Genomic DNA, 16030 nt, shown 5'->3' with positions numbered 1-16030 from the left:
GCCACTTCATAAATAAAACAGCAGCTGTAACATTAGAGAGCAACTGTGTCATGATGTACAGGTAAGTCTGCTATCTCAGTATTTACCTATTGTCATGATGGGTCCTGATCTATGTGTCCATGTCGGCAGACTCCACATGCATGTGTCCTTGCTCTTGTGACATTCTAAGCTTTAGATTGCAGAGAGTGGGACAGCGTGACGTGGCAGTAAGTCAGGCCTGGCGAGAGTCAACGTGTCATCAAAAGAAAGCGTAGAGAGGGAAGAGGTGTTTAGAAATAAAACCCAAAAAGAAGAATGAGTGGGTTTTTTGGGGCGAGCGTTATGGTTTAGGTTCAGACAGTATCTTCCATCAACCTTTTGTTGAACACAGTGAAGGTCTTCTTTTTTTTTTTCTTTTACCCACAACCCTTTTGTTTGCAAATAGAGAAGTAAACTGCCTGCAGCCTCTTGCAACTCCAGACACTGCAGGCTTTGTGTGAGCGAGCACAACAGACCAGAGCACAGAGTTCAATTCAGAAAACTATGAGATGGAAAGAAATTACACGCTGTGTAGGCCTTTGCATGCAAACACAGGGATAGAGAGGCATTTGTAGATGAGTAGTCAAGTTTCACATGATGATGTTAGCGCAGCAAGTACCAAAATGCATGAGTGTGAGAATAAATGTGTTCTATGGGCTTCGTTTAAGGGATGAGGGTGAAGTCAGTGGAAACAATAGAACTGCAAGTTGTTTGACGGGGGGAAAGGAAAGGAAAGAAACGACCGACAAGCCCAATGATCTGTGAAAAGGAAAAGCAGGAGGGAGTCTGTAAAGATGAAACAAACAGAAAGGCGCTTCCACTACAAACTGTCTGAATAAAATTGTCTGGTAGTAAGGCTGGAGCTTTCATCTGATCCATTTCTGTCTCTAGAGTGGCTTTAAAAAGATTAGAAAGATAAAAAGAGAGAAAAACATCCACACACTGAATAAGTATCAGGCAAGTTTCATGTACTGTTACATACACAGTTTCAAGTGTAGCTATATTATCCATCTATAGCCATTCTAGTGTGTCTGAGACTGCACCTAGACACAGCAGTGCATTGACCTAATTGCTAACATTGGCATGCTAACATGCTAATGTTAAGTAGGTGAAATGTTTACCATGTTACACATTTTCAGTATTCTGACTATAAAGGAAGGCAGTAGTGAGAGTCCAGAGTCCTTACAACAGACAAATGCACTGTATATAAATGCAAAAGTGTCATAGCTGTAAACTTTCAGATTTCAATTAAACTTTTTTTTTAATTGTTTTGAAAAATGTTTTCAACTAAACTAACTTAACTTTAAACTAACTTTTAAAATCTAAATGATTTTTTTTAAAGCCAAAAAGTGTATGAGACCATTCGGAGATTCTACACAGACTCACTCTTATTTTTTAAAAGCTAAAGCAACATTTGCGTCACACAAAAACAGCAGGATCAACAGCCTCTTCATCACTACCTGAACACAGCTTGAATTAGCCTGCGAGCCTCTCTGGAGCTTCAAAAAGGTTCACTGAAAATTGTCTGTCGGTGTTGGCAGTTCTTCCAGGTATGGCGGACCAATATTGTGTAGGCAGCGAACAGGGAAGGGCGGTCAGGCTAGAGGGCAGGATGATTAGCCACTCCAAGCCCCAGCAGCATGGCCTTAGCGGCGCATGAGACATGCCAGCCCAGTATAATGGCCTTATTAGGATAATGGTGGTAGTTACCGGCTTCGTCTTCCTCCAGGTAATTCTCTCTATCTGCATGGTGAATAGAATTCAATACCTGCAAGTGTTTTTTGTCAGAGGGGTGTTTTAGTGTAGACAGGGAGCCAATACAGGAGCAATTTTTGTTTGTTTACACCAGCATAATCCAACAGAAAATGCTCGGCTATTATGGCTAGCAAATCATCTATTTTCTGCTCAGTCTTTTCCATTCATGAAATATGTGTATTTTGGCTGTTTTCATCTGACAATGATAAATTGTGTGAGCCATTTGATAGGCTCTGTGGTTGGCAGGCTCGCTGAGTAAAGCTGGCCAAATCCATCGGTCATTTCGGGTCTCCTAGACTCTTTAAAACCAGCATGCTGCTATTGGCTTATATCTGCGGGAGCTGATGGATCTCACACAGTCGAGGAAGGAGCAATGTGAGCCAACATTTAGCACAATCATGTGTGCTTCAAGACAAGAGCTGATCATGACGTGTGGTGTATAATTTGATGGCATGAATCCTAATGTCAGGTCTGTAGTCTCAACGAAAGTTGCTGCTGAAAACGTAGAGAGAACTAACTGACTCAAACAGTGTCCACTATACAAATAAACCAATCAAACATCTGCATATGAGAACGCAGCCTTGGGTGTCTCATTATGTGGTGTTTGTGGGTCTTCTTGATGGAAAAAATCTTCCACACTATGGGCTCTTATGCATTCTGTTAAATCCACAATATACCACAGTCTTTACATTAACAGTGTATAAATATGATGTGTACAGTACCTCGAACAGGTCTCAGCGACATATGGCCTGTTTTGGGGCATGTAAACTGTGGGTGTTGGCACCAGCGAGCCAGAGCAACAAAAGCAAATGAATGTGTTGTAATATGACCCTAACCTGAGGCTAAATGCTGTTTAATAGTCATGGTGTGACTGTTAAACAGCAGGACATGATTAACACACACTTAGCTACACCTTGCCCTCGAGAAATACTGCTGAATCCTGCGTTTTATGAAAGCTTTGATACTGCAGGTTTTTATTGTATTTAGAAAACATTGTTTTTTAGAAGAATATAAAGAACAGACCAAGTGGTCACAAGGCTAATACACGTTTTACATGCTTACATATGTTAGGGGTTACTCTATCAATTTTTATTTGGAAAATTAGTATACATATTTATTAAACATACACACACACACACACACGCAAAAAGTAAATCTTCTTCCTGGGTCTGGAATTTAAAAAAGAAAAAATTGGCCTTGTAGAAATATCCAGTCTACACCTGTTCATTATGCATATAGGTCCTGAATTTACTCCATAGAAAAATTACTCAATCACATAAGGTTTGTGAGGTGAGTGAAAAATTATGTGTGAGGTAAACCACATTCACAAAGACTCCGAAAAACCAAGTTACTATTGATCTGTATTGTATCATATCCATATCACATATTTAATAACCATTTTGTCCAATACTGGAAAAAGTGATCAATTCAGAGTCTCAAAGAAAAACTTAATTTAACAATCAAATCAAACTGGTGGTCAACCAAGGATTTAGCAGCTTGATCCCCTGATGCTGAATATGGTTTTACTGTAGTACAATTTTGCATCAATGCTGACTGATGCAGCACTTTAACATAGTGTAGTGCCTAAGTTCCAAAGGCTTAAACATAACATTACATTTTTGTCTTCCACAGGAAGGAGCTGTGGTGGCCCTGTTTAAGATCTGCAGGCAGGACCGCTTTAAAGACCTCTACGCTCACGCTCTGAGAACAGTGGCCTCCATCTGCTGTGTGGAGGAGGGCATCAACCAACTGGACAAGGTAAATCTCTCTTTCTCTATCATACCATCCATCACAGTGAAATGCCCAACACCAACCGTTGCCCTAAGCCTTACCTAAACCTAATTCTAACCTGAACCTTTGAACCAACTCTCTCAAACAGCCATTTGAAGGTTCATCTCAAAGTGAGGACGGTCTAAAATATTTGCACATTCCAAAAATATCCTCTTTCCCAAGGTCTAAAACTGAAACGGATCCTCACAAAGTGGAACCTAAATCTAAGCCCAGTTCTAAAGTTAACCAAAAACTTTAACTCTGGGGTTAGGGCTAGGAGCATGACAATAATATGTAATTGGATAATTCATTTAATACAGCTGAGTATTTATCAGAACCAATACCTACTGAATACATAAATGAATCACAGTGTAGTTCATGGCCAAATGTAAAAAAAAAAAAATGAAAATGGGGAGCAGGAAGGTTCATGAGCACTAATCCAGATTTTCTTGTAATAGTAAAATGGGTATGTGGATGTGTATGAGACAGAAAAAGACAGAGACACACAGAGAGAGAAAGACAAACAGAGAGAGAGAGAGAGAGAGATGACATTAATCAAAAGTAAGTAAGTACAGTACTTCCAGTAAAATACCCTGGCTATCTGCAGTCCAGACAGATTATGTTTACACTGATCAGCTGAAAGTTGCAGCTCAGACAGGCAGTTGCTCTTCTTCCCAGCAGCATAGTATATTCTGTCTAGTACAGATTCAGTCATGCTCCCACTTTCCATGTTATGACTGGAAGGATATAGTTTGTTTTCACAGGTGAATGTGCGCCAACTGCAGCAGCAGGAGGAGGCTTAGCTGCCCAAAGGATCAACAGCTGAATGAAAGATTTAGCAGGGGAAAAAGCACTGGTTTCTTCACAGCGAAATGAAATCCTCTCATCCTTGTCATATGTTGTCTTTTAAAGATAATTTAAAAATATCTGTACACTGGTTTTAATTTACAGCACAGTGGTATAATTAACTTTTTTTTAAATTTATGTGTGACACTATCTTGTGCCAGTGCAGCTGATGGGAGTATTTCCAAAAAAATTAAGACCACATTTTCTAAAAACCTCACTGATTACCATCAGGAGAGGCATCTTTTTTTGGTCATTTAACCTTTACTGAAGATGATACACATGCTGCAGGTGATTTTACCAGCTACTGCTGGCAGACATAGCTGTAAAAATGCAGTATAGAAACTGGCGGGGATTGCCAAATTTAACAGCAAAACTGTTTTTGTTTATGTCTTATAATGAATAATTGATGATGATTTTTTTTAGGAGGCAAATGTTGACCCACACAGACTCTATGACTTTATTACTTTACTGCTACTTTTGAGAAACTTTTGACTGCAGTAGTTGAGTTTTCCAGCTTTCCTGTTTATTTGATTAAAATTTCATGAATGAGTTCACAAAGTTCAGTCACCTCAGGGTTGGTGAACCACCATTAAACTCTCTAACTGTATAATTTTAGGATAGGAGGCAGTGAGAGAATAAGCATCTCACTGTGTAAGGTTAAGTAGGTGTTTTTTTCTGATGACAGAATTATACAGTACATACACAAAAAGATGAGTCATGATTTACAGTGAGTCTCTGTGGTATCAGAGATGAGATCATTATGTGTGACCTCCTAACCGCTGGGCTGACAGGTCAAACATTTAGACCGGAATGACTTCTCACTGTCTGCGTACACTGAAAAAAATGTTTTGTTGAATTTACTCAATTTTAATGTTGAAAGTGGTTGCACGCAATACATTCATCTAAATCTAGACATATTTTTTTTAAGTTGGCTGTACTTAATATTTTTGAGTAATTTCAAATAAATTATGTAAGTAGTTTCAGCACAAAAATTCTGAGTATCTGTTACTCTGATTTCCTTAGTAATTCTAACTAAGCCCATGTTTAATTTACTTAAATTCATTATGTAATTCATATATTGTGGTTAGCTAATTTGTTATTGTGCTTTAAATTGTTTTATTCTACATATGTAAAATATTTTGATTGATTGATTCATTCATTTTCTACCGCTTAATCCTCTGTCAGGGTCGCGGGGGAGCTGGAGCCTATCCCAGCTGACTATGGGCGAGAGGCGGGGTACACCCTGGACTGGTCGCCAGTCAATCGCAGGGCTGACACACAAAGACAGACAACCATGCGCACACTCACACCTACAGGCAATTTAGAGTGGCCAATTAACCTATCCCATGCATGTTTTTGGTATTGTGGGAGGAAGCCGGAGTACCCGCAGAGAACCCACGCAGGCACAGGGAGAACATGCAAACTCCACACAGAAGGAGCCGTGCCGCCCTATTTTGATTCAATTCACGATTTTATTTAAAACAATCAAAATGCATATGTAGATGTGGGGGTGGCCGAGAAACCCGGTATACAACAATGAGTTGTGGCAGTCTGGAGCAATTCCCAATTCCATTTTGTTTGACAAAATTAGAGTCTTGTTCAAAAACTCCACAGTAAAAAATGCACATTGGGCCAACCAGAAAGATAATCAAAAAGGGGGGAAAAACATTCTCAAGAGCACTTCTCAAGAAGAATCAAAATAATACAGAACAAAAGAATTCGCTCTAAACTGCCTTTCTGGTTATACCCTTAAAGTTTGGGCCCATGGCAGGAGCTATAATCTGGAGCTGTGTTCAGGAGCTGTGTTCAGGAGCTGTGCTTCTCTCCTTTAGGCTCCGGCCACCACAGCCTCCTCACTTTTATACTGGTGGACTGCACCAAGAAATCAATATCAATTATCTCTTCCAGCACACTTACAATAATCCCAATACTAAATAACATATTATCAAATAGAAGTTCAGTTAAACTTACTTTAAAAACGCATATTTATTTTTAAACAAGATACTTATACAGGTCATTTCACCACAAAAGACAAAACACCCCTCCCACTCTACCACACTTGGTTTCTTCCCCTGTGAACCCCCTATTTAACCAAATGGACCGCTCCAGCTCAGGTTTGGCTGTTCCTGGTCTGACAGAGGAAGAAGTGCAACAAAGGAGACAGGTCGACAAAATTTAAATTCAATAAATCAAATACACGATCACAGTGTGACTTCTCTCCTTCACCCCCTCCTCCAAAAGTTCATATCACACACATCACCACCAGCACTTCACACCAGGATCAACATAATGATAAAATCTACCTGAGAAAGAGCACATGTAAGGCACATGTGTAACTTTAGTGCACGGGGTCTCCCTGTGACAGTAGCATAAAACAATTTAATTATTTTGATTCTTCTTGAGAAGTGCTCTTGAGAATTTTTCCCCCCTTTTTGCTTACTTTTATCTTTCCGGTTGGCCCAATGTGCATTTTTTACTGTGGAGTTTTTGAACAAGACTCTAATTTTGTCAAACAAAATGGAATTGGGAATTGCTCCAGACTGCCACAACTCATTGTTGTATACCGGGTTTCTCGGCCACCCCCACATCTACATATGCATTTTGATTGTTTTAAATAAAATCGTGAATTGGATAAAAATATTTTACATATGTAGAGTAAAACAGTTCAATTTAAAGCACAATAACAAATTAGCTAACCACAATATATGAATTACATAATGAATTTAAGTAAATTAAACATGGGCTTAGTTAGAATTACTAAGGAAATACAAAAAAGTAACAAATACTCAGAATTTTCGTGCCGAAAGTGCTTATATAATTTCTTTGAAATTACTAGTACAGCCAACTTAAAAAATATGTCTGGATTTAGATGAATGTATTGCGTGCAACCACTTTCAACATTAAAATTGAGTAAATTCAATGAAACATTTTTTTCAGTGTGTGTGTGTGTGTGTGTGTGTGTGTGTGTGTGTAAAGGGAAAAAAAAGGTGAGACAGGGAGAGAGAAAACTAATAATACAGCTTTCTTTGTTTGTCCTTGTTTGTTCCCTCCGAGAATTAAACCAAAATAAACAACAGACGCACCTGTGTCAAGCGAGCGTTTACTGAAAGACAAATATAACCTGATTCCGGCGAATAATGATGCCACAGCGGTGTCTGTGTTCACATATAGAGCAGCTGGGACAGCATGAATCATCCAAGTGTGAAAACTTTTTAACGGGAGCCAAAGTCCGCCCCAGATTAGCAGCCTCGTCCCGGGAGAGAGGCTGTCAGACAAGTCTACGCTACCAACTGCTCACGGGCGATCGCTCAGGCTTAAGAAACACAACTGTCACTGTTGAAGGGTGATCGAGAAAAGGGGCCGGTGCGCACCAGCACATTGTTGAATTTACAGTATATTTCCTAGTTTTATTCCCAACAGGAACATTTTGTAATCATAACACGGTGAATGGGGAAAGTATTGATTATGATGATGTACAAAGAGAAACAACTTAAAGCTTAAAGTTTGGAGGATTGATGACTGCAGTACTGACTTCAGAAGTAGTCAAAGTATGGAAACCTGGATGTTTGAAGAGTGAATGCTTTTCTGATGCTTCATTTTGTGACGCGCGTGAAATCTGCGCTGATACACACAGGTGTGTGTTGCCCTGCGTAATTTCTTCTCTCCCAGTCCTGTCACTGCACGGTGCCATATTTAAAGCTAGTGTTATACTTTACGCATCCGTGAGTACGCGGGCGTCCACGTGACGCAAATGTCATCATCAGAGGGTATACGCAAGGCTCTGTACAGATATCCATGTACACACCATGGCCAGTTGATGCGCAGGCTCCTTGCAGACTAGACTATAACGGAGGCCTTAGGAGGATTTATGGGATGGGAACAGCTTTTTTGTTACATAAGTGCCACCTCTGCCAAGTATTCATGCAGTATCAGGTGTGAGGAAAAGCTTCAAATTGTTATTTGGTGTCTCGGTTTAAGACTTTTGTCTCTGCAACAGAGAATCACAGTGCGATTTATTTCCCCGATCACAAGCAGAAAACAACAGTGGCAGTGGCATCGTAAACTTTGTTATTACTCTTTAAAGTGAGGGAAAGTTATCTGGCTTTGGCCCTGAGAATAAACTGAATGAGATACATCCGTTGTACGGTAAATGAGGAGTTGGGGAACATTCTATTTTTGGGAGGAGGAAGAGGAGGTGCGGGTGGGGCCAGTGGGGGAAACAGAGGGGTGGTGGTGGTGGTGGTAGATGAATGGGGAGGGGGTGGAGAGCGGATTGTTCCACGTCAGTGGGTCGCGCTGGCACAGTGCTACAGACGTCCACAGAGACAAAAATAGGGAATTGCCCTGTGAAGCTTGATGCGCTGATGCTCGTCAGCAGATAGGACTGACAGGTGCGGCTGGCTGAGAGCTGACGGTTTGCCTCACTCTGGATGCTTGTCTCTAAACTTTTTTTTTTTTTTCCAGGAGAGTTGGTTGGTGGTGACAGAGAATCAAAAGCATTAATGAATTCTTTCCTAAATGATATCAATAATGACAATGACAAGTGACAGTAATGAAGAACACAATGTTTCTGATGTATCAGGGAATTTTCCAGAACACAGTGTGAGTGTCCATCAGCACCCTGGAAACCATAGTCCTGCAGTTTACGACTATGTATTTTAATTGGTTGTATGAAATATCTCCAAAGTGTGTGCTGATTTTCAGCACACACTTTGCACAAACATCCATAGGTAGGTGCAGTCTCAGTCCACAGCTGTGGTAAGGTTTGTATGAACTGTGCAACACTGCCCCCTAGTGGATAAATATCTGTTCAACATCTCCATAATTTTCTGAAGCCCTTACACTCCAATAGCAAACCACCCACATAAGCAAACACAAATATGAGATTAATATGACCTCATGCACCAGAGCAAACTTCTCTTTAAACAGAAGATTTCCCACTCGTCTATGACTCTGAGCTCTTTCTCAAACCTTATGATGCACACACATTGGGTCGATGCCAGCCAGATGAGTTTCTCAGCAGAACATTCAGTCATTCATTATGGGCAGAGACGCACGTTTTAGCCAAGCTGACACCATGGACACTTACCTACCTGTCTGGCTGGCCAATGATGCGGCAGGTGTTTCATCAGCCCTGTGGTGACAAGCTGAAAGCAGTTAAGGCCTGCAGATAGATTCCAGTTAAAGATTCATATCTCTGTTCATTTAAGCATAATTTTAGCTTTATACACTCACTTATTCCAGTTCCTGGCACCACAGAATCACACACCCATACTGGTATTAAACCTTGGCAAGTACACTGGCCGTAAGTCTGGTGAGCATGAGTTCCCTGAAATCTACGAAGGTGGTCTTTCAGATACATTGACTACAAACTGCACTTACTTTAAATTCTAAAGTATTTCTAGATCGATTTCCAACCAGCCTGGCAACAAGTGGTTTCCACTCATTTTTCCACAATGTGGAAAATACCAACTAACAGAGACTTCAGACTTAAATGGAAGTTCACCATAGCTCAGGAAAGCAGGAAACTGATGTCATTCATAGTCACATGTTCCATACACCCTATGTCAATGACCTGTCTTTCATAGTAGGTGGTCCATTTAAATGTTTCTGTTGCACATTCATTCAGTATTCAACAATGCTGAGCTCTGCATACATGCTGCTACCTTGCTGCCGGCTTTCAGGATTAAACTCATTTGCCCTTCCCAGCATCTTCCCATATTAGTATTGAGTCTTATTTGAATTCTGAATGTTTTTAACATGTTAACGCTCACTAAAATGTTCTGAATCTCGAGTGCTGACAAGGGGGTTTGTGAGCTCAGGGACTGAAGCGTCCTAACTCAAATTCAGTGATGTGTTGTTGTGAACCTTTTTTTTTGTCAAGGTAATGCAGTTAGCAGCAACCAGAGTGTGAAAACTCTCCTCTCTGGTTAATTGTGTGTCACACTCTGATGAAGGCCAGATGTTTTGTGAAGGTGTAGTCCCTTACTTCTTGAATATTAATTCTACTTGGATCACACACAGCAGACGGCCAGAGAATTTTGATGTCACTTATTGTTCAGCAAAAATCAAATGAATCATCAGTGACAAAAATCAAAGACACAAACTGAGAGTAATATATTTAAAAGAGTTTACTGCTCACACACTATTAATATAATAGGTTATGATAAATTATTATGTGGTACCTAATGTGTGCTGCATGTCATCTAATGTGTAGGTGGATGGGATCCTGTGCCTGGCGGACATCTTGACTGATGAAAGCAGTGTGGAAGCAGCCAGGGCCGAGGCAGCGGCGGTCGTGGCTCAGATCACCTCACCTCACCACACGTCCACACAGCACCTCGCGAGCTTCTTGGAGAGCATGCACGACATCGTCACTGCACTCATCAGTGAGTGGACGTGGCATTCATAATTTAACCCTTGACATCTGATTTATAGCATCACCATGAATTGTTTGCAGCTGACAGTTTATTTAGCACGCCTAGCTAAAACTAATGCAGTCTAATACAACATTATTGTGTTATGTTGGAACCACTGTAATGTTGTGAGCAATGCCTCATTCCCTCAGAGCTGTGTGAGAGCGCCTCCTGTGGTGAAGTATTCCTACTGGCTTCTGCAGCCTTGGCCAACATCACCTTCTTTGACAGCATGGCCTGTGAGATTCTCCTGCAGCTTAATGCCATCCAGATCCTGCTGCAGGCCTGCAAAGACCGCCAGAGGGTCGACACACCCTATTCCAAAGACCAGGTACACGTGTGCTTTCAGGTGTTATTTCTCACAAAATATATGAAATAGAAAAAAATTTACTGACTCTGACTTAGAGGTGCTCTTGTGCAAAACAGCAGAAGGGTGTCTTACATCAGGTGGGAATGTATTTAAATTTAACCTCATAAACAAACTGGTATTCTACAAAAACTAGTACAAAAAAGCATCTGTATGTGTATATTTCTTTTTTTCTTGTTATTCATTACTGTTTAAATTTCAGGTGGTGACAATCTTGGCAAACCTCTCAGTCTTAGAGCAGTGTGCTCCTGAAGTCCTGCAAGAGCAAGGTAAACTATTTTCCAACTCTAATTTCTAACTGAATTTTCTGTATCATTGTTATTTCTTTTGGGCAAAACTGCAGCTGACTGAAAGAAAATACATCTGGAACAACTGAACTACTTACTGACATCCATTTGTTGAAGTACAAGTGAGAAAAAAATAGTACGATTCCTCTTTAGTCCACAAGGTGGCAGCATGAGGTAATCTCTGTGAAGTAGCATGGAAGCGCATAAAGAAAACATCAACCATTGGCCCTGATCAGATATTTTTAAATATTATTGCCAACCATTTTAAATGTACTTTTTCAACCATGTTGTTTCATTCTTCAATTTCACAATTAACATTTTCTGCTTTAAAATATGTGGGGTTTTTTTTTTTCATTTCTGTCTTTCCGTGTGTGAACACAGTCTACATCTCCAAGCTGGTATTAGTCATGTATTGTAAATGTATGTTTTCCTTCTTTTTTGTATTCAGTGTTTTTGGACTGTTGACTTCGCTTTTTGTCTGCATCTTCGGTCCAGATCCTTTCTGAAAGTGATGTACATGTAATGTCTGGCTCCTCTCTAACTCACCTGAGCACTTTGTTATCTGAGACTTGTGTAACTTTATGTCTGGGAAGTTTCAAACGGATCTGTTAATTGTACTGGGCTCCTGTGTTTCCGACTGCATTACAATGTTTTGTCGTTCACTTATCTAACGTTTTTCTTGTCTGTTTACTGTCTTTGTTCATGTGTTTTTTAATGTGTTGCTTCAGTGCAGTGTTCCTATAAAACTTTGCTGTATCTGTGTTCCTTCCTGATATCTGATTCCTTGGTTTCTCTCCTGGCTAATCTGTACTGTGTATTATTGTCTTTCAGGAATAGAGAGACTGCTGCTGCTGCTGGGAGAAAAGCCCTCTTCCTCCAGTCCATCAGAGGGCGCTGCCTGCGAGCGTGTCCAGCAGAAAGCTGCGGTCACGCTGGCCCGTCTGAGCAGAGACCCTGACGTGGCCCAAACAGCGATCCAGCTAAAAGGTGCTGTGGTTTTCTGTTTTGTGTAGCACAGTTACAGTATTTCTTATTTATTAATAGCACAATTGAAATACAGGGAAGTTGAGCAACAATTCTAAATTCCAAAAAAGTGATAAAAATACAAATAAACAGAAACAGAAAAAATAGTTATTAAAAACATATATACATAACAGACCCAAGACATGAATGGACTGAGTTCATTCCTTTGGGCCCTGCAGCCACTAGGGGGCTCCCAAACAAGTACATTGAAAATATTTCCTCTGTTTTTGTCAGTTTACCACCATCTGCACTACAGGTCAAGAGTTTTGAACAGTTCAAGAACAGTGAAAAATCTCAAATGGTACAAAACTGTGTTACTATACCCCCTGATGCATTATTAGGACAATACTTTACTGCAGGAAGCAGTAACAAAGGAAGACAGACTGTTTGGTCAAGGCTTCATCTTACAGTAAGGTAATGGCCCAAAACATAATAGGAAAAGAACCAGACAGTGGCTTCACATGATAAAGACCAGCACAGTATCCGGACTGTTTGGGATGAACTGGACAGAAAGTGAAAGAAAGCAACCTGCAAGATGTTCTAAAATTTTATTTTAAGTTATTATTATCCTATGTCTTCCTTTGACTTTAGCTTTAGTTTTTAGGACATTATGGACAGAAAACATCATCATACATGATCATACATCATATATCAATATCTAAGAATGGGACAAGCTTGTAACTGAATTTTTCTCTCTCCTGTCTTAGCTGTTCCTCATCTTATTGAACTCTGTAGATCCCCTACTGAGAGAAATAACAGCGACTCAGTGCTGGTCGCTTGCCTGGTGGGTGTAAAGTGTATGTCTTTATGTTTGTGTATGTGCAGACCCTTAGATATGTGTAAATGACTCCATGTCCTGAATACAAATATGTAATTTAAACATTCAAACTGTCTATTTCAGTCGCAACCCCTAAAATACTATGCATTTTCAGCTTCACTTACTATATGGGACTTCAATAGAACAAACTGAGGGCAGTATACCACAGGCCTGCATGTATAACATCAGTGCAGCAAATGACTGTCCAATTTAATTACATCCACAGGGCAACATTTGAAAATTGAAACTATATCACAACCTCAGTATCTTTAAGCCATGTTGAGATAGCTGACTGATTCACATCATCTCTAATGTTGTATGTTTAAATATGTACATATCATGAATAATATCCCTGCTCGTACTTTATCATTTTCTCAATCTGACCATAATTATTAAAACCAGATCTTAGGGCCGATGAGAGGCTGTGAAGCGCATAATGGTCAGGAGCTTAATTGGGCTGCCTTGCTCCGCTGAGAAATGCCCTGTTCTTCACTGTAACCACACTTGTCAGTCTATTCAAATTAATGTGATTCTATTTTATCCTTTTAGCCAAGGGTTAAGTAGTGCATTTGTAGGTGTTGAATTTTTATCTTCAAAGGATGCTGGGCTTTCACAGATCATTTGTAATCTTATATGTAAATGTTGGAGGCTCTCCTGGCTGAATGGGTTTGAGACGTCACACATTCTACTCATGCGCTCTTGAAACCGAGAAAAAATCACGCTGTGTTATTGAAACAGCTCCTGTACTACATTACTGACTCTGACTTAGAGGTCAATATTACAATATTACTAGTGTGTTCTTTGTTAACATAACATGTTCTTTGCTAACATAAAGTTTTTTTAAAAAACCAAATTAAGCTTGTACAGTTACAGTGATGTGTCCCTAATTGTCTAAACGTGTAATTGGATATGTATTTACATGATTTAAATGCACCTTTACACACTGATATGTGAAAGTGCATATGTATGTGTGTTTTTTTGTCTTTGTCACATGCATATTGATGTGTGTGTGTGTGTGTGTGTGTGTGTGTGTGTGTGTGTGTGTGTGTGTGTGTGTCTCCAGGCTGCCTTGAGGAGGCTGGCAGCAGGGTGTCCAGACAGCATTGAAGCAGCCGACCACCAGCAGCTCATCAAACCGCGGCTGGTCGACTCCTTCCTGCTGTGCTCCAACATGGAGGAGAGCTTTGTATGACGGCCTGCACACTAAACACCGAGAGAGGAGAGTTGATCTCATGTTCAAGATCATTGTACATATAATGTTTCATGACACAGAGAGGACTAAAGAGCAGTTTCATTCCAAAACACTCTGATTGAAGCTTTGCTTGTTCCTGTGTCCTTTCCCAAATTATGTACTGGACACTCTGGATTTGGGTAAATGGAGTGAAACTGCAGTGTGTCAGTTTGATTGGATGCAGAGGACATTTGTATGTAAATGTACATAGATGTGCTGCCTAGTGCAACTCAGTGATCGCATTAAATGCAATGAATGTGCACGGTGTTCTGGAAAAAAAGGTCATCAGTTCATTTTTTTCAATGGAGATTTTCATATCAGTAATTATTTTGTATGAGTATGAGCTACTTTTTGAAGGTATAACCCGTCCTGAATGAAACACTTTAGAAGTTACCACTGTGCAATGTTTTTGTTCTTGTCTGAATATATTACGTCCAAAGCATTTTGGCTATCTGAGAACGGAGGAAGATCCTTCACACAAGTGGATGATGCAGTAAAATGCCTTTGACTAACATCACCATTTGAAGCATCTAGCTTTGAAATACCAAGATGTATGTCTGGTTAATTTCTTACGTTTTTTTAGTTTGCCTATCACATCACGTCACATATTGTTTTTGTTATTTTTTATGTTTTCAATCAGCAGCCTCTTTATTTGGATAATCATTTACAACTAAATTATTACAGTTAGACATTAACTATTACATGTTTTCAGTGTGTTATTTGTGTGCCTTAATTGACAGGGCACTATTAGTATTTAATTTTTTTTTAATTGACTCATGGCAACATGATCTATTTGTCCTGGTGTACAATATGTTTTGACATGTTGAAGTTTATTTGCCATTAATCTAAAAAATTACATATATTTGCTACTGGACAATGAATCTTTTAAAATGGTCTTGAATTTGAATATAAAAATGCTTTTTATTTAAAGAGAATTACCATTATTGTATGCCATGCATGGCATACAATAATGGTAATGTATGCCATGCATGGAATAAAGGCAATTATCTATCTGATGTTCAGTTTTATTGTTTCATCATAGTGAGTCACTGCTATGTGTTGCTGAATCTTTATCAAATGGTCACAGTGCTGGTACAGTTGCATGCCTCAGTTTTTTTCAAGACAACACAGAACATGGTGAAACCACAGGAACGCATAGTTAGCATAGTGAAGACGTACACACTGACAAAACAAATAGAATATTATGTACACCAGTTAAGAAAGAATGAGGCTGATCTATGAGAATGTGTGCTTTTTACTTTTGTGAAGGAATAATTTGTGTGACATCTTTATATTTATATATACATTATTTTCAATACCCAGAGAAATTTGAATTATAGAGACAGTTTAGTTCTGCTGCAAAACAGGCTGCAGTTCAACTTCTATTCATCTTCTCTGTTTTCACACAGAACAATGTTACACCACTGGTACAGCAGCCAAACAGGGTCAGGGTCCATGCAACTAAAGTCCCCCAGAAGGTCCCACTGACCTCGGGCTATT

The 16030-nt window shown here is 39.7% G+C and overlaps 1 protein-coding gene across 1 annotated transcript in view; it reads left to right on the top strand.

Moving 5' to 3' along the window:
* LOC121181518 (protein inscuteable homolog) overlaps positions 1–15489 on the top strand; it is a 49605-nt gene extending 34116 nt beyond the window's left edge. The window contains exons 7-13 of the mRNA XM_041037437.1: positions 3406–3531; positions 10607–10778; positions 10958–11136; positions 11375–11441; positions 12291–12446; positions 13190–13266; positions 14363–15489. Of these exons, the coding sequence (XP_040893371.1) occupies positions 3406–3531; positions 10607–10778; positions 10958–11136; positions 11375–11441; positions 12291–12446; positions 13190–13266; positions 14363–14491 (906 nt within the window). The 3' untranslated portion in view covers positions 14492–15489. The remainder of the gene's footprint in view (positions 1–3405; positions 3532–10606; positions 10779–10957; positions 11137–11374; positions 11442–12290; positions 12447–13189; positions 13267–14362) is intronic.
* The last annotated feature ends 541 nt before the right edge of the window (positions 15490–16030 follow it).

This window comes from Toxotes jaculatrix, chromosome 5 (genome assembly GCF_017976425.1).
Source record: "Toxotes jaculatrix isolate fToxJac2 chromosome 5, fToxJac2.pri, whole genome shotgun sequence".
NCBI classification, from domain to species: Eukaryota; Metazoa; Chordata; class Actinopteri; family Toxotidae; genus Toxotes; species Toxotes jaculatrix.
Note: the sequence above shows the minus strand (reverse complement) of the source record. Positions and strands in the feature narration are given on the sequence as shown.